The sequence below is a fragment of the Phocoena sinus genome, chromosome 1, assembly GCF_008692025.1.
Source record: "Phocoena sinus isolate mPhoSin1 chromosome 1, mPhoSin1.pri, whole genome shotgun sequence".
NCBI lineage: Eukaryota > Metazoa > Chordata > Mammalia > Artiodactyla > Phocoenidae > Phocoena > Phocoena sinus.
In genome coordinates this window covers 117,488,690-117,512,092 of record NC_045763.1, presented here as the reverse complement: position 1 = coordinate 117,512,092, position 23,403 = coordinate 117,488,690, and the positions used below count along the sequence as shown (strand labels likewise).

Sequence of the window (23,403 nt, the reverse complement as noted above, 5' to 3'; positions counted from 1 at the left end):
ATATCCATGTTTCCAGTGTTTGGGCTCCAGTGGGAGACTGTGGAAGTGGAATAGGCCCCACAGTTCAGTGATACTTAGAAAATGAGAGAGGGCAGAGATCCTACTAGGGGTATTTTCCTGGCCTCTTCCAGGCTGCAGTTAAGGATTTGGGGGTAAATTTTGCTCTCCTTCCCCAGTCATCCAAAGGCTTAAAAATCCTGGTCATTCACACAAATTTAGAATCAGTTAGGTACAGTACAATCAATCACCTTTATTCCAGGGTTAGAACAAGGCCGTGCACACTGCAGACAGAGGAGCACAGGATAGGGGCAATCTCACAGCAGTATAGGGGGCGGGAGGGCAGGTTAGTCGTTTTAGATTATTTTGCCTTACAGAGAAATTGCTAGACTCCGCTGAAAATGACCCTGTCTCCCTTCTCCCGTCTCATCCTCTTCTCTCTTCAAAGGAAGGCTCTTTATAATATATTCCCTCCCTCCACCCCCTTTCTTTCTCAGACTTGTTCTCACATAACATATCCTGGCTTGGAAGGATAATTCCTGCTCTTATCCCCCTCCCAATTCTACAAGTATCTCTCTCTCCTTGAGGGAGAAGCCAGACAGGACTGGGGAAACTTGGGAAGGTCCTTTAAGGCAAAACTGTGGAGTACTCGAGGTGTATGTGTTAAGGCAGGTGTCCGCAGCAGTGGCCAGAGGGGACAGGCAGGTTGGGCTGGGCTAGGCTAGGATTAGAGGGTGCTCTCCAACCAGTCTGGCTTCTTCCCTCTTCCAGTAGCCAGCTCTCCCCTCCACTAAAGTTTTGCTCCCACATCCTAGAAGCTCCTAGCTTAAACTTTCTCTAAATAGCCTCTTGAGATTGCATGTGAATTTAAAGTTTAAAAAAGTTTTTTTTGTTTTGACTATGTAGCAATTTGACTCTGCCACTCCCTTCACTGTGGCATTTCCCTTCCACCCCCGTCCTGGCCTAGACAATAAGTTAATGCCAGACACCACAAAAAAGGGCAGACATGGCAGTGCGGGTTTAATATACATATATGTAGAATATATATGTACACACAGTTAGCACGGTCAGGGTGGGGATGGCTATCTTGGGACAGGCAGGAGGCTGGGGTCACTGTACTCTAGTGATTTGGCTAGGAGGGGTTCATAAGCCCAAGGTGCCAGGATATTGAGGGAGAGGGGTTACCGAGTCCCCTCCTGGACTGAATTGGGGATCGGTGCAACGGAAAACACTGTAGTTAGCTTCTTCCCTTCTTTCTGGCTTGGGGGAGAGGGGGTTCTAGATCATGGAGAGAGGGAAGGTTGCCTGCGATAACCACGTTGGGACTCTGTAAGTGGGAGCAGGATTGGAGTTAAAACCTAAGGATCTCGATTCCCCAACCTCCCTAGGCTCAGGGGACTCCTGTGCAACAGTCTGAGTAGGAATAAAGGAGTGGAACAGGGAACTCCTCTCTGCCTTCATCCCCACTCAGGCTCAGTGATGGGGTGTGTTCCCAGCACAGTCTCTCCAGAGCAGAGGTGGGTGGGGGGTATCTAATGCTGGGTTCTCCATGGGGTTTGAACTTTGGGGCCAGGGAAGGATCCAGTGATCCTCTCTCTTTAGGTCCCTGGCTCATACCCACCGTAGGCCCATGAGAGGGGAGCAAAAAGGGACCTGCTGGTGCCCAGGCCCTCCAACCTGAGGAACTACTGGAAACTGGACTCCTCAGCCAGTCCAGCTTTGGGGTACCAAACACAACTCTGGCTTTTCTTTGCCCCTTCCAGGTGGGGGTTGGGTAGCCTCTTCATCTTCCCTCTCACTGCTTTTCATTAGATTCACCCACCTCTCCCATGCCTCACTCCTACCTCGCTGCCTCATTGTAGGAAAATACAGGCCCTTTTCTGCTCCCACACTTTAGAGAGGTGGGGGGAGAGTGGAGGAAAGGGAAGTAGGAGGAATGTGCCCATTTCTATTTGCATAGAAATAGCCCCCAACCCCCCCTAGAGTGGGGAAACTGAGCTCCCCCACCCCCAGCCCCTGACCCCCATCCCCTCACAAGGAGGAGGAACTAGATGAGCTAGACATACAGACAGACAGCCAGAGCGTGCGCACACGCACACACACGCGCACAGTAAGGGGGTTAGGACCAGGTTAGTAAGTGGGTAGATGGGGGGGGGATGCCCTTGTCCCCTCCCCTGGAGGATGGGGGAAGAGAATGGTCTGATGAAGGTCCAACCTTCCTCCTCTTCCTCCCCCTTGCTCAGGCTTTCTTCGGTGGAGGAGCCAATTTGATGATCTCTTCCTCAGAGGGCTGCCGGATAATGTCTGGGGGCAAAAAGGGATGTGTCCAGGGACAGAAGTCACGGGAGGCAGTAGGCAGGCTAACTGATCATAAGCCTCTGTTCTCCCAGAATTCAAGTATTCCACAGATAATCCATGGGAGGGGCAGAGGTACATATTAAAGGCATGGCCTCTTACCTTTGTACTTCTTGGCACTGGGGATACGGGTTAGCTTGGTGTCCAGCTCATCTTCCTCAGAGATCTTCAGAACACGGGTTCTGTAGTCAACCACCATAGTGAGTAGGTCAGGACGGCGGGAGATCTCAAAGATGTGCTCGATATAAGAGAGGTTGTCTGGAGGAAGGCAGGAGACTGAGGATCAGAGCTGCTGTAGAGGTCAGCTTCCCCTACACTGCTGGATTAGGCTTCAGGAACCAAGCCTGAGTTGTTCACATTGGTTACTGGAGGAGGCAACACTGGAAGAAGAGGGGCAGCTAAGCCAGGAAAAGAAAGCTAAAGCACCAAAAGACAGTAGAGAACTCTTCTCAGGAAGGGCAGATCATTGATGAGTGAAGTTTCTAGATTACAGATTTAGAATGAGGGATTTAGGTTAAATACCAGGCTCCACACTGAGTGGAGGGGAGAAGAGAAAAATTAACCGGGCTTCCAAATACCCAACATCCACCCTGTCCGTCTTTCACTTTTCCTCCAAGCAAGCATCAGAATTTCCCAGCAGCACATGTAGGACCAGAAGGGTGGGATCTGTAGACAACCCAGGAGAGATTCTGGGCCTAGTGGGAAGGGTAATTCTGAATGAGAAGGCACAGACATGACCAGAGGGATGATGTCCATGGGTTGGCCAGTTCTAGGAGATTGCGGATGCCTTCTTGCCTGGCTCCTCCCCTCTACTGCAGTAGTCCCCTAAGTCAGCGGTCCCCAACCTTTTTAGCACCAGGGACCGGTTCCGTGGAAGACAATTTTTCCATGGACAGGGTGGGCGGGGGTGGGATGGTTCAAGCTGTAATTCGAGCAATGGGGAGCGAGCGGTAGATGAAGCTTCGCTCACTCGCGCCCACTCCTCACCTCTTGCTGTGCGGCCCGGTTCCTAACAGGACCGCTAGGGACCCCTGTCCTAAGTGTAGCATGTCCTCCTTCAGCCTCCCTCCCTTCATTCCATGCTACAGATTAGTATCTCTGAAGCACCCTCAGGTCACTCATCTCACCTATCAAATACCCTGTCACTCAAGGCCCTCCACATCACAGTCTTAACTTACCTTTCCAGCCACTTCTAAACATGCTATGTTCCTCTGCCTAGCATGTCCTCCTTTGGATCCTGCCTTTGAAATCCCACTTGCCCTTCAGGGCCATCTTAAATACCAGTTCCTCCCCAAAGCCCTTTCCAGAGCAATGATCTCTAAAAGTGAATAAGAAAATGTTAGAACTTGTGGTTTTAAGTTTTATCACCTTTAAGTCCTATTTTAATGTTTTATTATATATATGATAATAGCACAGTAGGATCTGAGTAACATTTTTTGCTGAATAATATTTTTACTGAGAAGGGCACCATGAAGAATGTAAAGACCACTGCCCTAGAGCCCCTCTACTCTCTTAGGGCACCCCTCTTATCCTGCCTTGTCAAAAAGGAGTGCACTTTGTATAGGAGCTCTGAGCTCATTTCTATTTGCTGAATGAACTGAGCCTGAACGGCTGATGGTAGGATGCGTGTGTCCCCCTCCCCCACCTTTGTCCAGCTTGTTGTGGCTCTCCAGGAAGCTAAACCAGGCACTGCCAGTAGTGATCTCCTCGCTCTTCTCACTGGGGATGTCCTCCTTGCAGGCTGACTTGAGCTGTTCCAGATCTTCAAGGGTGATGTTGTTGGTCAGGTCCTGGAGGAGGGTCCCGTACTCGGCCATGACTGGGGTTGGGGGGAACAAAGGGAGAGGAGGCTGAGCTTGAGGTTCACGGTTTGGTTCACTCACTGGCACTACCCACCTCTCCTCTACCCTACCAGGCAAGTGCCTGGAACACAGAGGTTGGGGAGGCTAGGACTGGAGGGAGAAAAGGAAGACCTAAGGGAGGTAGGAGTAGACAGGAAGAAACTGGGAAGCTAGAGGCCAGGCTGGAGTCTAGAGTGAAAAGTCACACCTCCTTCTCCCCACCATCTTTTTTCTTCCTTTTCCCCCCCTCTAACAGTAACCCTGGCAACAGCTCCCCGACTGAGGAGGCGGTTACCATAGCAACCTGCTCCCGACTTTCTCACCCGCTGTCTCCAAGTCCCCCCCAGAATCGCCCCACCCACCTGCAACCCCTCCCCCTGTCAAACAAAACAAAACACACCAAAACGACCAGGGAGAGGCTTGCTGTGGCAGTGAGAAGCTAAAAAGAAGGGGCTGGGGGAGGTTGATTGGAGCTCATGTTCTAGCTTCCATTCTTTCCCAGAAGCAAAGGGGGTCCCTCACTTCAACTCCCCACCACCCCACTAATGACTCATTTTGGATAGATGCCTAGTTGCCTGGTCAAATGGTCCCCTGGCCCCTCCATGCTCAGCCCTGTATTCAGTCATTAGGTCTCGGGATGGGGGTGGGGAGGGTGAAGCAATGGGCTACCCCCACCTTTGTGGAGCCCATTTTCTCCCTTGATTGCTGCTGGGCCTCTACACAGCCCTTTCTCCTAGCCTTTGTGCTATGCCTACAGCCCCCGCGCCTGAGAATACCAAGCGGCTGGCTCTGGCCCCCTGCCCAGTTCCCAGGCTGGCTGGGTGGCAGGGAGAAGGGGTTCAGATGCAGCTTTGGGAAAGTCTGGCAGGAAGGGGGCTGCCACTTCTGCTTGCATCAACATCCCACTGGCACTACCTTCAGCGTGACCTCCCACAGGGGGCTGGGCGAGGCTGGATCTCATCTAGGCCTTCACCCCATCCCTCTTCTATGAAGATTTTTAGGTGAAAAAGGAGAGGACATTCAAGGCCCTCCTTCCCCTAAGACAGGGACTGTGGCTAAGACAGGAAGAAAGAAGGTCAGACCTTAGAATGAACTTTCTGGATTTGATAAAATGTGAAACTCTAGTGGTGAGTTTTAAAAAGGGGCTTTTTCCCCCCACAATGACTATATATTTCTTTTATAATTAAAAAGTAAAGCATTTTAAAAAGTAAATTATGGCATAAACACTCTGTGGCTAGACTAAGGGGTGGGGCAAGGAGCTAGATGACCTTGTACTTGACTGAGACTGCCCACAAATCACCCCAACAATGGGCTGGGAATATAGCAGAAAGGGACTAGTTGACACACCCCATATTCCTTATTTCCACCTACATGCAGGGAAACTGAGGGAGAGAAGCATGCACCCAGGAGGCCCCATTCCCAGCCCCCTACTTGGACCAGAACAAACAAGCCTCCCTTGGTGGCAGGCACTGTGACACAAACACACAATAAGCCAGGCAGCAGGGCCAGCATGAGCCCCACGAGAAACAGGCACTTACACACATGCTCACTTGCACACCCAGGTGCAACCAGACAGAGGGCCCAGCGGTGGCCCTGCCAGGCTGGGCCAGAAACAATGCTCTCTGACTGTCAGCACCAGGAACCGTCTCGCCTTGAAATCTAGGTCACAGCAGCAGGCTCTGGAGCTCAGCACCCCCCCCCCCCCCCGCTCCACTGATAATCCAAGGACAGAAAAGGGGGGGGTAGACAAGGGGAATGATGGGGACAGGGTTCAGAGATGGGGATGATAATGGAGGTGGGGTGTGAAGAGAGCTGAAGAGAAAAGGGCAGCGTGGGAAGGAGGCAAGATGCCCTCAAGAAGGCTGCCCCAGTCGAGGAGACCCTGCGACCAAGCCCTTAGCTGGAAAATGGGACAGACTTTAGGACCATAGTGCCCTGCTTTCACATAGAAGAAGAGTTTGTAAATACAGAGATCCTGTGGGAGGAGAGAGAGAGAGAGAGTGTGTGAGTGTGTGTGTGTGTGTGTATCTCCTGGGAGGAGTTAAGATTTAGGACTCTGAATTGAAAACACAGACTTACAGGGGAGGTGGGCGGGAAGGGATTAAAGTGTATTAGACACCCACCCACAAAGGCTGGGGGCGGTGAGTAGGAGCTTTCTGTGAGAGTGAAACAGATACAAGGAGGCCCCTAAGAGAAATGGGGGTGGGAATGTGTGTGTGCCAGAATCCTCTGTATGGATGCTGATCCCTGGGTGTGGGCACAGGTACAGGGAGGAGGCAGTGCTGGTATCTGTGGGTGTGTTTGGATGTTCTGGTAATGGATGTGTATGTGCCAGCACTGGATGTGTGGCTTTGAGTGTATGTGGTCTGTGTGTATGTGTCTGACCCGCTAAGAGTATGTGTAAGAAGGCAGATAATCACAGGCTCACATCCAGAGAAAAGAGGAAGGGTAAGGGGAGCCTAGAGAGTGGAGGAAGAGAACTGGTGTTGGGAGAGGGAAAGAGACTGAGCCTGCAAATGAGGAATCCTTGAGGCGGGGGAGGGGCACAGGGAGCACACAGAGTCCGCGAAGAGAAGGCTGCAGCCTCAGCTCAGTGGTTACCATGGCAACCTCAGTTCTGGGTGCCCCCCCCCATTCAGTTGTCAGGACAATGACACCACTGGATAGGAGGGATGTGGGGAGTGGTGAGTAAGAAGAGAGAGAAGGGATAGGAGAAGGGCCGGGTAGGGGTGCAGGGAAAGGCAGCCTAGCGTCCTGCCTCCCTGGAGAGATCCCATTTGCCCAGGCCTGGGTGTGGCAGCAGGGGCAAGGGCAGGGGAGTTTGGGGGAAATTTCCTTACTTGGTTCTCAAGCTTTCCTGGTCAACCATTGTCCAGTTGTAGTCTGGCCATGGCAGGTGGGGCTTGGCAGAAGCTTGGCTCCTTCACCCTCCATGTTGCTTTTCTCACCCAAGATTTAGAATTCCATAGGGCCTATAGAGAAGTCTCCTGCCCTCACAGCTCTGAAGAGTCCTCCTGACCTCTGGAACAGTGCAGAGGCTGCCCAGGGAACACCAGGCAGCCTGGGCGGAGGCCACTCTTGGGACAGGATACTTGGGCAGGAACCGGGAACCGGGGCTGAGGCTGCCAGGAAGTCAGTCCCCTTCCCTCCCAGATCATTCTGTGCTCTGCTCACCGCTTCCTCACACCTTCCTTCCTTCCTTCCTTCCTCACTCTCTTTCTGAGCTGGCCCCAGGTGGGGCCCTGACAAAAGTCAAACCAACTGAGGATGCTGAGGAAGAGGGGAAGGAGGTAAGGATTATATTCTGACCTTCTAGGGTAGTAGTTGGGAGCATGACAGTGGGTGCTCCATGGGCACTGGGGGAGGAAGGGGCGGGCCCTGGGAACACTTTGAGAGCCTAGCAGAATGGGATAACCACCTGTGGAGGAGGTGGTAGCACCAAGAGAATTTCTGTGCATTTGGACATGAATTTATGATTATCCTCTCCTCAGCATTTGGTTCCAAATCCTCAGTAAATTTAAGAAGCCTGAGGATCAGGAGGTGCTATTGCTCCCTCCCTCACATCGGCTGCAGCTGCCTAAGGCTGAGGGGAACTGCAAGGACCTGGAGATCCTGCGGTGGGCAGGAGGCGGCCTGTAGGCACTCAAGTCTGTCAGTCTCGTTGCCTGGGGTTTGGGGTGGGAGGGTGGTGATCACAGCAAAGCAGAGGGCTGGGGAGGGAGAGAGCAGGGTTCCTACTTTAAATTTTATCTGGGCCCCAAATTCAAGCAGTCCTATAGTTCATCCCTAATTATTTCTTTACTATCATACTCAACTGACTTCTTCCCATAGCTTCTATTCAGCTTTCTGGGGGGAGGGTGGGGGGAGGATGCCTTTATTTCTGTAAAGTAGGAAGAAGAGGGTTCTAAGCCTCCAGAGTCAGCCTGGGAATGGGGGTGGGATAGGACACCTGGACCTCAAAATGTTCAGTCCAAGAAGCAAAATGGGTTACCCCTGGCTACAAAGACTGGGTTAAGCTTTAAGCCCTTAGTCAAGAGAAGAAGGATTGGACCCAGGATGAGAGCGTCAGAAGATACCTGGCATTGGATCAGGCCGGGCAGAGGAGAGGGAATGGGGTCTCTACTGCTCTCTACTCATCTGATTCTCTCTCTTCCTCCTTCTGTTTCTCCATCTCTATCTCTTCCTCATCTATTACCTCTCTCTCTAGTCTTTCAGTCTCTCTTTTTCTCCTTTCCTTTCAATGGGCTTTCATCCCGTCCCACCTGGTGGTAGCCAAGAATACTTAGGACTCCTGGGTTCTGTGACTTGGTGGCCCTATTTCAGGACTCAGAACTACTATACTAGCTATACTAGGAAGGAGTGAGTGTCCCTGCTATAAAGAGATAGAGTAAGTTTAGTGGGGAGGGGCCTGGATTGGTTGGCTGCGTACAGGTTGGTGATATCCACCATTGCACTGTGGTGGAGGCTCTGTGTGAAAGAGTGAGGGGATGGCATAGCAGGGTGTGACTCTGGTCCTCTTCTTCATGCATGACAACGCATGCACACATGATGGGCACAGGTGTCAGGGAAGTGAGGAAGTAGGCAACCAGGGCAGCTGGCAGCCTAGGGCATCTCTGGCAATTTCCCCAATGGAGTGTTTAACCACAAAGGGAAGAGCAATTAAAGCTAATCGCTCTGACAGCCTGGAGGCCAGACACAGAGAGAAACAAAACACACATATTCAGCATGTTTCCCCTAACTCCCAGTGGTCTCACCACCATCCTGCTTTCATCCTCCCTAATTTCTGAGCTTCTGTCGTCCATTCCCCAGCACTCTCCCCACTCATTTGACCATCTCTGACTCTCACTTCCTTCCCCTCCCCATTCCCTGACTGTATCTCTGTCCCTCTGTGTCCCTCTCTTGATGTCTGTCTGCCTCTCACACACATTCCCCTCATTCTCTCTCTCTGACTTGGGCCTCCATCCTTGGCTGACTCATACTCATTCTTTCTTTTTCTCTCTCTCCCTTTCTTCCATCCCCGCTCCATCCCTTGGCCACTCAGATGCCCAGAAGCCAGGCACTCCTAGCACCCTAAGCTCCAACTGGACCCAGCAAGAGAGGCCACCAGCAACCCCTACCCTCATTACTCACCCAGATTCAAAGCACCAGGCTCACTCGCCCTCAAGATCCTGTCTCCCAGTCCTGGATTGAGACCAGGATTTTCTACCATGTTTTCTCACTGTTTTAAAGAGGGGCGATCTGAAGCCCAGGGCTGGGAGAAGATGTCCAGAAAATTAGGGTGGACTTGGGGACGGTGGCCCCCACTGAGCTGTCCTGTTAGACTGATATTCTGCCAGGAGACTTGCACATGGGAGACAGTGGGAGTGAGGTGGGAGCTTGGATGCGTAGTGCAGGGCCCTTTGTGATTTGCTGTGTGCAGTCGATGTGTGTAAGAGTCACATGGGTGTGTGTCACCGTGTGTGCTGGCGTGTCTCTTGTAGGTGTGTGTGTCCCTGTCAGTTTTGATACAGATTATATGAAATTAATTAGGGGCTTTACGTTAGCTACTTCTCTCCTGTACACCCCCCAGCTCCCGACTCCTTCCCTCCGGACAAGCCTTCGACAATCCCACCTCTACCCCAGGTGCAGAGGACTGGGTGAGGGCACGTGGTGCCAGCCGCCGGGTTTGAGCCCTCGGAGCAGGGGCGGCTGCCGGCGGAACCGAGGCAGGGCTGGGCCGGGAGACCGCCAGCCGAGGCGAGTCCGAAGCCAGAGAACGGGAGGGAGGGGCGGGAGCTGGCCCGGCCGAGCCGGCTGGGCGGGAAGCAGGCTCCATCCTAATCCCCAGGCCCCGGTCGGACTCCCAAACTGCTGGTCAGAGTGGAACGAGCGGCCGGAGCCACGCCGCCTCCAGCACACACCGCGCTCGGAGCGCACCGACAGAGACGGAGCCCGTGGGGCCTGACACGGAGCGGACCCCTCCGGGGCCCCCACGCTCCGCATCTGTCCCCAGGCGTCCCGGATCGACGCCCCTCCAAGCCCAGATGCCCAAATCTGCCCCTCCCCGCGACACTTCCCCTCTCGGCCCTCTCACCGCCTCCGGGGCTGAGCGCTCGGGGAGCGGGCACTCCGGCGTCCCCGGTTCCTGAGCAGCGTCCGGAACCTCCTCCTCGGCTCCCGCCGCCGCCGCCGCCGCCGCCGCCGCCGCCGCCGCCGCTTCTGCTGCCGCCGCCGCCGCCTCTTCCGCCCGCGGAGCCAGAGCCCGAGCCCAGCGCCGCCTCACCCCACCCGGCTGGCCCGTGATGTCAGAGCCGGGGAGGGGCGGGGGGCGGGGAGCGGCGGGAGAGGGGGAGGGGAGGCAGCAGGGGGCTGGGGTTCTGGAAGACTCCTGGGACGGGGGCAGAAGTGCGGGAGGGCTGGAGTAGCGACGCCGCCTCCTCCCCTAAACTGCGAACCCCAATTCTCAGATTTAATTCTTCCCAAAGGGACACACTCCTTCCCTTACGACCTTTCGGTGACCACAGTGGCTGGGACCCTGGGAGGCAAAGAGTAAGTTAGGGTTTAAGGGTTTGGAAGTCCTTTGGCCTCTGGATCCTCTTAGATGCTTGACTCAGTATTTGTAAAAACCTTTTCCCCTTATGGGTCGGGGAGCCGTAGTAAAAGCTCAGATTTATCCACCTTGGAAGGTGGGGGAGGAGGGAGGAGTAGGGGCAAGAAGCAAAATGGGGGCCTCCTTCGCCTGCTCTGGAGCCACAGATCTTCTTTCTCCAGGATGATGCCAGCTGGCCCCTTGTGTTCCTCTCACCTTTCCCAAATATACCACCCTCCCGCCTTCCCCCCACCATGATGTAATTTTATTTCTGGGGAGAAAAAGAGCAGCAGTGAGCTCAGCATGCAAATATAGACAACTTGAAGAGCCACGCTCGGCTCTGTCTCCTAGCTCTGCCCCTCTGCCCAGGCCCAGCATGGCAGCTCTCACTTCCCTTCTACCCCAGGGACTTTCCTCCCCCAGATTCTTAGCCATACTGAAAGAGGGAAGGAACAAGATGATCTGTTATCATCTCCAGCCTAAGAGGTCTCTCCTCAACTCTGGCAGAGCCTGGCCCGGGGACAAGGTCTGAGCCCCATCAGTGTCTGTGCCACCTCCAGGAACGCCCTGGCTTCACTTCAGTTCCAGCCTGGCAGAGACCCCTCAGGAAGCCTCAGGTGAGCCCATCCTTTCTTGAGTCTACACTGCCCCTAGAAGAGGCTCAGGCTGCTGCTGCTTTGGATTTCACAGCCCTTCTCTTTGCTTTCGCCATCCTCTTCCCCCAGTGTGCCATGTCACTGCCCCTTTGATAGCAACACACCCTCATAATTTGCCTTTGCATATATCTCATTTGTTCTGAGTTGTAGGGCCAAAACTCATTTTGTTGACCCATCTTTGAGACTCAGAGAAGCTGACTGACTGACGTATCCACAGTCAGTGAAAGGTCCAGGTCTTTCAGGTACAGGGGATTTGGGCTGCATGCTGACTCTGCTCCTTTCTTAGGTAGGTTATGCCTCTGAGCCTCATTAAGGGCAAGACGGGGACACTGATGCCTATCTCACAGTGTTCTTCTGAGTTTTAGAAATTGTAAGTCTCTAGTGACTGGCACAGATGGGTGGTTAAAACATGGGAGCTATTATTTAGTCTGGGGCCTTCCACTGACCTATGCTAGAGAGTTAAGTTCCATAATATTTTTGTATTGGCCCAGTGCCCGTACTATGTATTAAACATTTATTAAATGGGTGCGAGTTGGATGAATACGTGGTTTCTACTCTATACTCCTGCCACCAGGATTTGTCTGTGGAGGGTGAAAACTCCTCTCACCTCAGGTCTCATTCTTCCATACTCAGAGATCCTCTAAGTTGTCCAGCAACACGTTTATACCCAGTCCATGAAAGCTGTAACATCTGTTAGTTATGGGCTTGTTCAGTTGTTTGGTTCCTCCCCCCCTACTCCTTACTCCTTTACACTTACCCCAGCCTGGGCCTGTGCTGGAGAGAATGTGGGTCCTTCCTGCCAAGATCTCCAGCAGGCTCAGGTCTGGGCGATGCCCTTTTAACAAAGCTCAGCGTCTCCTCTGCACTCCCATAACCACCACTCTGATCCGTGTTCTCCCACCTCCATCAGATTATTATAACTGTCTGATAAGAGTTGGGCTCCCTGCCTCTGGTATCTCCATCGGCTTCCTTGCCTCTATCCATCCTGCTCATCACTGCCAGATTAAATGTTGCCCTTCCTCCCCAGCTCACAGGACTAAATCCAAACACCTCTGCGACCTAGCCCCGGATGCCCACCCAACCTCGTGGCCACCACTTGAACCTCTCTTCTTGTCTCTTTGGTCTCCTCTGTGCCCCCAACATGGCACACGCATTCTGGCAGTGCTTTTGATGTTTTCACTACTTGAAATGTCTCCTCCCCAACTCCTTTGCCCTAATCAAATCCCACTATTCATTTAAGGCCTAGAAAATGCTCATTTCCTTTATGAAGCCGTCAAAGCCCACTCTCATCTCTCTCTTCTGAGGCCATTCTATTCATTTGTTCCTTCTTTTAACAAACATTTATTAGGGACTACTTTTGGCGTGCCAGGCCCTGTGGACACAGAGAAAAAGCCTGGGGTCCTACCTTCAAGGGGCTCACAGTCTGGTGGGGAAGACAGACATGTAAATGAAGAGCTAGTACTAGAATAGAGGTGGACAGAGAGAGTGCAGTGGGAGCCCAGAGGAGGGAGCTGCAGGAGGGGCCACCTCTGGGAAGGCCGCACCGAGGAAGTGTTTTTTGGGCTCAGTCTTGCCATTCAAATAAGAGCTGCAAGGGGGGGTGCTATCAAGCAGCACATAATCGCTTAATTACATATTGCTTTGTATTTTTCTTCAGTTCTTTAGTGTGCTTGTCTTGACTACCCAGTGAGGCTCATCAGCTCGAGAGCAGGGACAGGCCCAGCACTCTCTGTTCTCCCAAAGCCTGACAGCAGTGCTGGACAAACACCATGTGTTCAGAAAAGCCTTTTTGACTTGCAGCAGATAAATAATCCAAGCTTCTCTGGGATAACTGCCTGGAGGGAGGAGCCCCACCCCCCTGCTATCACAGTCCCCTAACAAGGTACCCACACTTTTAAATCCCCATCCTCTGGCTGCCTCCCTCCTGCCATAGGGGTGAGACCTGATCAGCAGACACTTGTTCATGTTGCCCCAGATCCTTTATTGAGGTTTCTCATTTGACCCAAGTACATTAACAAGAGATTGCTAAGATATAGCCCCAAACACAGTACCCTCCCGTCCCCCTGGCCAGGGATAGGACAGTCAGAAGGATAGAGGACTTGAGAGAGTGGGGGAAGAGTGTGCTCAGCTGGAGGGAGCAGAAGAGAGATAGGGGCCCATAGGTAGGGCAAGAGGGAAGTCACAAGAAAGCATGTAGGGAGTGATGGAGGAAACAAATAATCGATACAGGGACATGGTGGGACTGGAAACAGAAGTCAGATGGGATAGCTGGGCTGGTGTGTAGGGAAAAGTAGCTCCTTGAATCTCAGCATGCAGCATAGAGACCGCAGTGGGCCCCATGGCAGAGAATGACCTAGTGTCCCTGGAGGAGCTCAGGGAAGGACAGGGAAGGAGGAGGGAGCAGGAGGACAGCAGGTGGGGCTAGAAGATGGCCGCCACAGCAACTAGTCATCATCGTCATCGTTGTCATCGTCGTCATCATCCTCTGTGTTGATCTCACCCTCCAGTACATCCTCCAGCCAGTCCTCCAGCTCCTCAGCAGAAGGCAGGTCCTCTTCATCATCCATCTCCATCCATATGCTGTCCGCCTAGGACATGGCACAGACAAGGCATCAGAACTAAGCCCGATTCAGGTCTTTAGACCTGTCCTCCCACTCACTGGACTCTGTACATCCTCTGTCCCTTCTCTTCATCTGTCAGTGGGCAGGAAAACTGTCCAGGTGGGGGTCTAGGGTGGAATAGTGACAGTGGGAGTAGAAAGAATTGCTGGATCAGCAAATAGACCTTCTCCCTTCAGTCTTTCTTACAAGCTCTTGCCATGCTGAGCTTCCTCAAACAGACCTCTCTATCATGCCCTTAATGCAAAACCACTGGCGGCTCTTCATGGCCTGGAGAATAAAGTCAGCAACTCTTTAGCGTTCAAGACTTTCCAATACCTGCTTTTCTAGCACCATCCTCAGAGATCTCTAGACTCTCAAGCCATAAGAAACGACTTGCCTTTTCCCAAATCTGATATTCATTTTCCTGCTCTTTGACCTTTTGCACTAACTTTTTCCATCAGTTTGGAAATGACTCATGTAATTTGCACTTGTAGAACTCTTATACACGGTACAATCTCCAGTGTGTTTTAATTTTTTTAATTGTTTAGATTTAATTAATTTTTTATATTTTAAAATTGAGGTATAGCTGATTTACAACAACCTCCACTTTAAACTCTACCCCTTTTAAACCCTCTCTGATTCTCAAGCAGAAGTCACTTTGATTTCTCTGCCTTCCTGGTGTTTTCTTCATATCTCTATTATAGAGTTTATCAGACTTGGCCTGGTAGTTAACGGAATACCTACCTCCTCAGTTAGACTGAGAATTATATGAAAGCAGGCTGTGACTTATTCAACTCAACAAATATCTCTGAAGCATCTATCTGTGTGTGAATGAGAAGATTTCTGCTCTCAAAAAGCTCAAAGTCTACTGGAAGAGACAGACATGATACATGAATAGCCATATAAAAGTCATGTTCTCAATGCCAAATGGGCTCTGGGAGTGCCAAGGAGGGAACAATTCCAAATGGGAGATCTGGAAAGACTTCATGGAGAAGAGAGGATTTGAACTGGGCCTTGAAGGACGAGCAGTCAGTTCCAACAGGTAGAGGCAGGGGTGTGTTCAGGGCAGGAATCTCTCCCTCTTTCCAGCCATTAGACTGGGCATGTCTAACTCCTCTGGGGAGGGCTCATTTCCTAGTTAGCAGAGCAGAGGAGGACTAGCTATGTTGGGAAGGAGAGTTGGGGGTCAACCGGGGATGAGGGAAGGAAACTCACATCAGTAACATTGACGACTCCTATTTGTGGGGCTGACAGGTCGATGTTAAACGTCTTCTCCCAGTATGGAACCAGCTGTGGAGAGACCACATATGGCAACTTAATGGAGGCTAGGAACACCTGAGTCCAGGAGGGTGAGTGTGAGCGTGAGGGTCAGCCATGGGTAGAGAGAGGACAGTGAACCCACGGTAGATTGGTAGATAGGTCCAGCTAGAGTGCCTGAAGGGAATGGGTAGAACTAAGCAGTTAAAGGGTAGATATCCCCAAAGGAAAGTATTGAGAGGGTCAGCTGGGGACATTGGTCCCTCCTTTCCGAGGAAGACTTGATAGGAAACCTTGTCCTGCTCCTGGATCTGCTAATGACTGGCCTTGTGACTTCGGGCAATCACTTCTCCCTGGACCTCAGTTTCTATATCTCTAAACTAAGGTAGTTATACTCTGTAATTGCCAGTGGTCCTCACATTTCTGTCTGTTCATCTAGTTCCTCTTTCAACGAAGAGTGTTAGGTGTTGGGGATTCAGCTGGGAACAGAGCCGTGCCCTGAGACATGGAATCTCTGTGCTTTGATTCTGTGATTGTGGACACCCACATGCAGGGTTAACGTGCCCTTCTGCTCCCCCAAACTCTGGATTTCTCTAGAAGGAGCCAGCCCTGGGCACGTGAGCTATCTGCTCAGGCTCTGCTCTGGGAATCCTGTTGTTCCCACACTTCCCGTCATCCTGTGTCCCCTTTCTCAGGATGCGCTCAGTGCCCCTGAGCATGCGACAGGATCCTCCACTAGGAGATGGGGAGAGGAACTCTGAAACAGCCTCCCCCTTGAGATGTGCCCTGCCTTGGATAGCAGTGCCTGAGTGACATCTCTTACCAGGGGGAAGTCATCAGGGTCAATCCAGATGATGCTCAGGTCAGGATTTTCAGTGTTATCTTGGGCCACAGCCTTGAGAATCTCTAAGAACTCATAGCCATCTTGGAGGGAACACAGGTGATAAGCGCACGGTGGGGCACAGACGAAACAGGAGTCCAGCTCTCTTTTCCTGCCTCCCACAACTCCGCATGTCTAGCCCCAGGCTGCTTGTAAACTGTGCTCTAAAAGAACCCGTCTTATGTGTTAAAAGCCTATGCTCTGATAAATACCCCATCTCCTTCTCTCACCAGTGCCCCCGCCCCTGCCCCAAATCCAATCCAGTATCCCTCCCTCACCAGGATCAGTTTCCTCTGCAAAGGCCACAATATGGATTCCATCCAGATCGTCCTCCTGTGGGGGGCAGGGAGGGGAGACCTTAGCTATACTCACTGAAGTTAGAGAGCCCAGAACAGGCCCTAGATCTACCCTGGACCTAACTTTTGTGGAAATCCAGCTTCTGGAGCAGGTGTATTCTTGTGGTGGTGAGCCTTTTCCAAGTACACTGCGCCCTTCCACCCCAGGGTCTCCACACCTCCGCTGGCAAACCCTTCAGCCCCAGAGCTTAGAGCTCCTCCCTTGTCATCGTCATCAAGTTATGTGTGTCCCCCAACTCCTGACATGTTCTCAGAGCAGAAACCCTCCACCTTTGCTGGTACACTGTCTTTCCTATAAGCAAGACATGAGGAGCAGCAGGGTTGGATGTTTCTAGGACTTGAGTTTTCCCATGCTCCTGCGAGGGCCTGGGCCCCATCCGGGGCACTCACCCAGGTCTCGTACATACTCTCAGGCTTCAGTTTCCTCAGGGTTGATCTAGAAGAGAAAGAGAGTCACTACTCAGTGGGCAAGAAGGACACCCTTGGCTCCAGAGGGTCCCCATAGCAGAGGCTGCCACAGGGTCATGCCTAGGGCATAGACAGCTTGCAGCCCTGAACAAAGCCATCTGTCAGAGTCTAAGCTCTGGGCACCAGGCCCAGATAACTGCATGGTTAAAGCAGGTAGGAGAGAGGAGGGTGGGCAAGGGGACTGGAAGAGAGACTTTCGGGAGAAAGAACTGGACATCTGGGTGTTCATTCATTCATTCATTCAATAACACTGAGTGTTGCAGATGTTCTAAATGCTGTGCTAGGTGCTGTGTAGACAGAGTTGGACAAGGCAGACATATTCCTGCCCTGATGAAGCGGACCATAATCTAGTGGGAGAGAGTGAGCGAAGTAGTGTTTACACTGATGAACGGGTATTTCCAGTTGTGGAGTACTGTGAAGGAAGAGAATTTTGTGTGAATGTAGGCCAGGGTTTCTCAACCTCAGCACTAGTGACATTTGGGGCCAGATAATTCTTCATTGTGGGAGAGCTGTCCTGTGCACTGTAGGGTATTTAGCAGCATCCCTGGTCTTTCCCCACTAAATACCAGTAGCTCTCTCTCCAACCAAAAATGTCTCCAGCCATTGCCAAATAATCTGCTGGAAGACAACATCCTCCCCCTACCTCGCCACTCCCTCCACCCCTGTTGAGAACCACTGGTGTAGGTAATGTATGAGAAAGAACACAGGCCAGATCTGGATTAGAATCCAGTTCTGACACTACTCGTGGACTCTTTTTAACTGAGGTTGTTAAAAGGATTAAATACAATAAGAGAGATAGCACCTTGGAGTTCCTGGCAGACCACAGGCCCTCAACACTGGTCTCAGTCAACATCACAATGAACCGTACACATTTATGGAGCACCTTCTATGTGTGCTCCAGGCTCTGGGCTAAGTGCTGGGGTGCAAAATGTTGTGCAAAATGGTCAGTATATCAATAAGAACTGATAGCAGAAGTGTATTCATCTCTAGGAGAGACCTGCCTCCTGGTTGGCCGAGATCCCCCTAGCCCATCTCACAGACCCGTGTTCTAGCCTGGGGAGGAGCCTGCCCTGCTCAGAGGGTTGCCCCTGCTCCCCACCTCCTGTGCTCCTCCACGAAGCTGACAATCTCCTCTTCGCTGTTGGGCTTGTCCGGGATGGTCACAGGCTCTTCCGTGAAGGCCTCGTAGAAATCGATCTCGTTCAGCTTCAGGGTCAGCTTCTTTGCCACCTTTTGGGGGGAGGGGATGGGGGAGTGGGGCAGGGGACACGGGGTCATGGTGAGAGGAAGTATTATGGGGGACCAGATGTCAGGCAGGGAGTGAGACAACCTGGGCCCTTGTCATTGCCTCTGTGACACTGGACACGTGTCTTCACTTCTCTGGGCTTTGGTTGAAGATGAGAGAGGGGTGGGTTAGATAATTTAAAATCTGTGGGATGGGGGAGGCCCGAGGTGGGGTGGGGTTGGGGAGTACTGGTGTGTAGTGGGGGAGGAGGTCCCCCATTGACTCTGGGAGAGGGGGCTGGAGGGCAGCTGAGGGGAGTGAGGGAGACCCAATGCAGCAGCAGGGGGGAGAACCTTGCTGTCGAAGGTGGCGAAGAAGGGGATGTAGGGATGAAACTCCTCCGCTGCGTCCTCGTAGGCTTTGTAATCTGAGGGGGGAATGCAGAGTCAGTCTCTGGGGGAACCAGGGTCTGCCAGGGAACCATCCCCCCTCTGTCTCTCCCCAATTCTTCTTCGGCAGGTGGGGTTCATTCTGAGACCCACCCCCTCTAGTCCTCTGAGAGTGGTTACATACAGTGGTGGGGTGGGGGGAAGGGGAATGCCTTGGTGCCTGTCTGTGAAACCCACAGAGTGCAGGGAGATCGGAGCAGTCGATCGATGGACCCACCATGGCAAGAGCCAGTGCTGAGCCAGTGGGTGAAGTGGGGAGGTAGGAGGACAGGTGAAGTTGGGGACCAGCGGAGGGGACCGTGAAGTCTGAGGGTTACCCACGCTCTGAGTCTTTGCTCTTGAAGTAGCCAATGAGTTTGTTCTCATCTTCGATATTCTCAAATGCCTGCAGCTCTCGTTCACCCTCAATAAATTCCACAGGGTCCTCCAGGACCTGGAAGAGCAAGGACATTGAAGGAAGAGAGTGAGTTTCTGAACTCAGTGCTAGAGGCAAGGAGAGGGATCAGGGAAAAGTGGGCTGGGAAACGGGGATGAAGGGGCTCTGTTGCCTCTGTGTGTGTGTGTGTGTGTGTGTGTGTGTGTGTGTGTGTGTATGTGTGTGTATGTGTGTGTGAGGCTGCAGTTGGTCAGAAGGGCGTGAGGTCTTAAAGCAAGGCCATTAGGTCCAGCAGGGTCCTCACATCAAGCAGAAACTCCACCAGGGTGTCAGCAGAAAACTCGCCGTCATACTCAATGACTTCATCTCCCTTGAATACGTAAATGCTGTCCTCTTCAGTTAGTCCTAGGGAGTGAGCCAGAGGTGTGCCATGATTGCAACCTTCCCACAGGTCCAAGGGTCCAAATCCAGGGTTGCAGCCCATTCCATAATCCCACTAGACCACACATCCTTCACCTGCCCAGCTCACCTCCACTGCCTCTCAGCCCCTCCATCCCCGGTGTCTGTGCCCCTGGATTTAGCCTAGGTGGCTAGTCTGGCCCCAGGGGCTCTCCAGCGGGAAGCCGGGGTCAGGTGGGAACGCTAGGGGAGGACGCAGGGAGATATAGGTCCTAGCAAGATGTCTCCCCCCTTTCTCTGCCTGCCATAACCAGAGACAGATCTTCCTCTTACCTCCTCTGAGGACTCTAGTTGCTGATTCCCAGTTCAGCACTTTAACCTTCAGCTATTACTGACCAGATGACTTCACTACTGGCCACCCCTCCCCCATCCACATCCGGAGTCCAGTCTCAGGCCTATGCTGCCCCCTGGTGGCTGGTGCTGTAATACCCAGCCCGCGGCTCTGGAGGGGGAGGGGTTGGAAGGAGAGTTTGCAGAGGTCTCTCCAGCCCCACTTGTGTTCCCTGATTTCCCCTTTCCTCCAGAACTTAGCCCCTATTTTTAGGTAGGTATAAATAAGGCCATCTTCACCTCTTTCTGGGATTTGAGCATGGGTCTCTATAAGGAATAAAGGAGGGGCTGGAACTCCCAGCCATAACCCTCCAAATTTCAGTATTTTCTCACCGGTCACCTTCTCCTCCCTGCTCCTCCCACCCCTCCCTTACCTAGTTTCTTGGCTACAGCCGTGTCCTTCTCGGAGTCCACCATCCCGAAGCCAACACCCTTGTCTTCTAGGACTTGGGCTGCTAACTGAAGGGAGAGTTAGGGTTAAAATCAGCCTCTGGAATTCTTAGTAACCACTATTCCCGATCTCATGCTTGCGAGCTGGGTCATTTGGGATGCAGGGAATATGAGTTAACCTTGACACTGTGCTAGGATGCAGGAGATCTCCACTTTCCCTACCACGCCCCCCTCCACCCTTTTGGTCTGTGGTCTAATTTTAACTCCTGACATTGTAAAAGCTCATTTACAATGTGCTTATTATGTTGAACTTTAAGGCACTGTGCATGTACTTCCAGGTTCCTTAGGGATGCTGAGGGGTCGAGCTTCAGGATGACTGAGGCTCTTTCCTCCTTCGGAGCTGAGCCCTGTACTCCATACTGATCAAAGACCACGCTTAGCGTGGGGGTGATGTTACACGTCCCTGGGATTCTTCTGAGTGAGTCCCAGTGGGGAGAATTTTGGAGGGCAAGAGCGTGGGGGGCGTGGGGCTCTGCTGAGAGTAGAGGTCACCGTGGCCACCACTGGTCACCCTCGAGGCAGAGAGCCTGACAAAGAGATTAGAGATGAAATAGGCCCAGTTTTCCTCAGTGGGGTGGGACTTTCCCTTTCACTCTCTACTTCAAGCTGTCCTTAGGCTGTGGAGAGTCACACCCTAGGTCCCTGTTCTCAGGGGCCTCCCAGCGGGGCTCTCAACCCTGATGCACTCTGCCTTGGGCGTGGTTTGCAGCTTTACCCCACCTAACACAGACTCGGGGCGCTCGGACTCTCAGGAGGCTGGGACAGGTGGATGGCCAGGGATGCTCAGCACTCGGGATAAAAATACTCCTCTCATTAATCAGGCGGCGGGTTCCAGCACCCGGCAGGGGCACACAGAAATGAGAACCTACAGTCCTGGTGTCTTGCCCTGAAATACTCCAAGCTCTGGGCAAGCTGGGGCCTCTCCGTCCTGCCAAACTAGAGGAGGGGCTGCAGCAGCTTGGACAAGGAGACTGCAACACAGCCTGGCTCCTGGAGGGCTGTGTGACCACATTTCCCAGTCATCTCCAAACATGGGCTTTTTTCTTGTCACAATAGGCTCTCTCTCTCCTTTGTGCCCCTGGTCAGCTTGGGGGTGAGGAGAATCTTCCCACAAAGACAAGTTGGGGAAGGCATGGTGAAGCCTCCTCCAAACACAAGAATTTTCCAATCGGGGTGCCCAGCTTTATCCAGTAGGGGCAGATGGCAGGGGGAGGGGACTGAGAGGCCAGTGGGAGGCACGGTGGGCTCTATTAAACCTCTAGCCATTAAATCAATGACATGCAAGCAAAATGTCAATAACGTTTAAATTTATACTCAGTTTGGATCTCTTTGGGGTGCAGCCCCTGAAGTGTATGGAGAGAGGGTACGTTTGGGTTAGGAAAGTAGATTTGGGGGTGTACCGCAGTTCTTCACCTTCCCCTGAAGAACCTCTTTTCCTTTTCTGTCCCCCTTCCAGGGTCACCTCAGTCGTAGCCAAACCTAGTACTACCACCCTCCTCTAGCATGGAGGAGAGATTCCCCCCTGCAGCAACCCCCTCCCTCCTAAAATTGCCTGACTACGGTGGTACTTTGGGGGTTCCTGAATCTCTGTTTCTCTTCTGGCTAAGGTCATACGCCACTTGGGTCCTGTTGGTCCTGTTGGTCGAGACAGGCTCCTGCTGCCCTGCCCCTCACGCCCAGATCCCACTCTTAAAGATCTACATGGAGTTGCAGGATAGAGGAGTGCAGAGAGGGACTGGGCTGCTCTGCAGGCCTGCGGAGCCCGCCACTCACCTCCAGAATCAGCTCCTCCATTTCAAACTGTCTTTGTGAGGCCTTGTCGTCCTCGGGGGGTTCGTGGTAGAGCAGTGCCAGCACCTCGTACTTCTTGAACACATTCTTGTAGTTCTTTGCGTTGACATTGACCACACGGTCCACACCATCATACTCGGGGAAGTCCAGCCCGTCTTGCCCCTGCACCCCTGACTTGAGTGTCCCTAGCACCAGCAGTAACAGCAGTGCCAGCCGCAGGCCGGGCACGGCTCTGGCCCCCATCCTGTCTGCAGCACTCATGGAGGTAGTGGGATCTGGGTCGGCTCTCCTGGTCCAGAAGAGGTTAGCTGGGGTAGGGAGGGGCCCCTGGGTCCCAAATCCTGAGTTAGGAGCTCACGGTGGGGGTGGGGTGGGGAAGGGCCCAGAGCAGTGGACAGAGGACACTGCTATAGGTCCTGGAGAAACTGCCGACAGAGCCAAGAGAAACAGGGTCAGGGGGAGGGCTAGGAGCAGGGGGCGGGGAGGGAACCGGAGCTGCCCTTGAGGTTGGCACCCCTCGGCCCCCACCTGGTCCCGTCTAAATATGTCTCCAGGATTGGCAGGAGAGACGGATAACCTCCTGAGGCCAGGACGGCCCCGTGAGGGCCGGGATCCTCCTACCTCCAACACCTCTCACCCAGGCTCCCAGAGCCTCCTCCCCTCCCCCTTCCCCCCCAATGTCCAGGGCTCCTCGGCCCCTGTCCCCACACCAGCCTGGGAGCTCATCACCATATTAAGAAAGGAAAAAGCTGGAGCTAAAAATAAGACCAGATGAGTCGGAGGTAAATGAAGCTGGGGCTGGGGGAGGGGAGGCTTGGGGGTAATTAGGGAGAGTGGAGCGAGGGCAAGGGTACTCAGAGAGAGGGAAGTGGGGCCCGCAGAGGAGGAGGTATTCTGGGTCAGAGGTTAACTTTGTCGTCCATTTGTAAAAAGGGGGGCAAATGTGGTATTGCCTCTAAGTCCTAAAACCTGGGACTCTCCTCTAGGTCAAGTCTGTTTCTTTGATCCCGTGGAGGAAACGGGGTGGAGGGCGGGGGGAGTACAAATGCAATCCAGGCTGCAGGAAAGAGACCCCCTGCACTTCCCTTTAAAGAACCAAGACCAAGGATGAGGTCATTCTCTGAATAAAAGATGGAGCTGAGTCCAGGACTGGCGCCCTGGCTCAGCTCCAGCCAGTTTCCTTTGCTTCACTCAACACTCCTAACTGGAGTATGCAGAGGAAGGACGGGGCGTGGGGCATGAAGTGCTGGCCCTTGGAGTCCTTGGAGATGCGGATCTGGGGCTTCTCTGCCCACAGACCCGAGAGGAGAAGGAGAAAGTCGTTCGGCTGCTGCCTCTTGCTTGT

At 52.9% G+C, this 23,403-nt stretch overlaps 2 protein-coding genes across 3 annotated transcripts; both read right to left on the bottom strand.

Annotated features, from left to right (window-relative positions):
• Positions 1–230: 230 nt before the first annotated feature.
• PEA15 (proliferation and apoptosis adaptor protein 15) lies at positions 231–10,443 on the bottom strand. Of its 2 annotated transcripts, none has more exons than XM_032607865.1 (4): positions 10,267–10,443; positions 3,998–4,171; positions 2,455–2,610; positions 231–2,301 (listed from the first exon to the last, which is right to left on the bottom strand). In XM_032607865.1, the coding sequence occupies exons 2-4, from the start codon at positions 4,167–4,169 to the stop codon at positions 2,237–2,239; spliced, it is 393 nt and encodes a 130-aa protein (XP_032463756.1). In that variant the 5' UTR covers positions 4,170–4,171; positions 10,267–10,443; the 3' UTR covers positions 231–2,236. The 2 variants fall into 2 exon arrangements, with proteins under 2 accessions (XP_032463756.1, XP_032463766.1); XM_032607875.1 differs by lacking the exon at positions 10,267–10,443 and adding an exon at positions 7,034–7,249.
• A 2,934-nt stretch (positions 10,444–13,377) lies between these two features.
• CASQ1 (calsequestrin 1) lies at positions 13,378–22,710 on the bottom strand. Its single transcript, XM_032638564.1, has 11 exons — positions 22,041–22,710; positions 20,192–20,276; positions 19,333–19,433; positions 18,974–19,085; positions 18,557–18,630; positions 18,078–18,208; positions 16,901–16,946; positions 16,433–16,487; positions 16,098–16,198; positions 15,233–15,307; positions 13,378–14,005 (listed from the first exon to the last, which is right to left on the bottom strand). Exons 1-11 carry the CDS (start codon positions 22,317–22,319, stop codon positions 13,862–13,864), a joined length of 1,203 nt encoding a protein of 400 aa, XP_032494455.1. The 5' UTR covers positions 22,320–22,710; the 3' UTR covers positions 13,378–13,861.
• Positions 22,711–23,403: the final 693 nt, after the last annotated feature.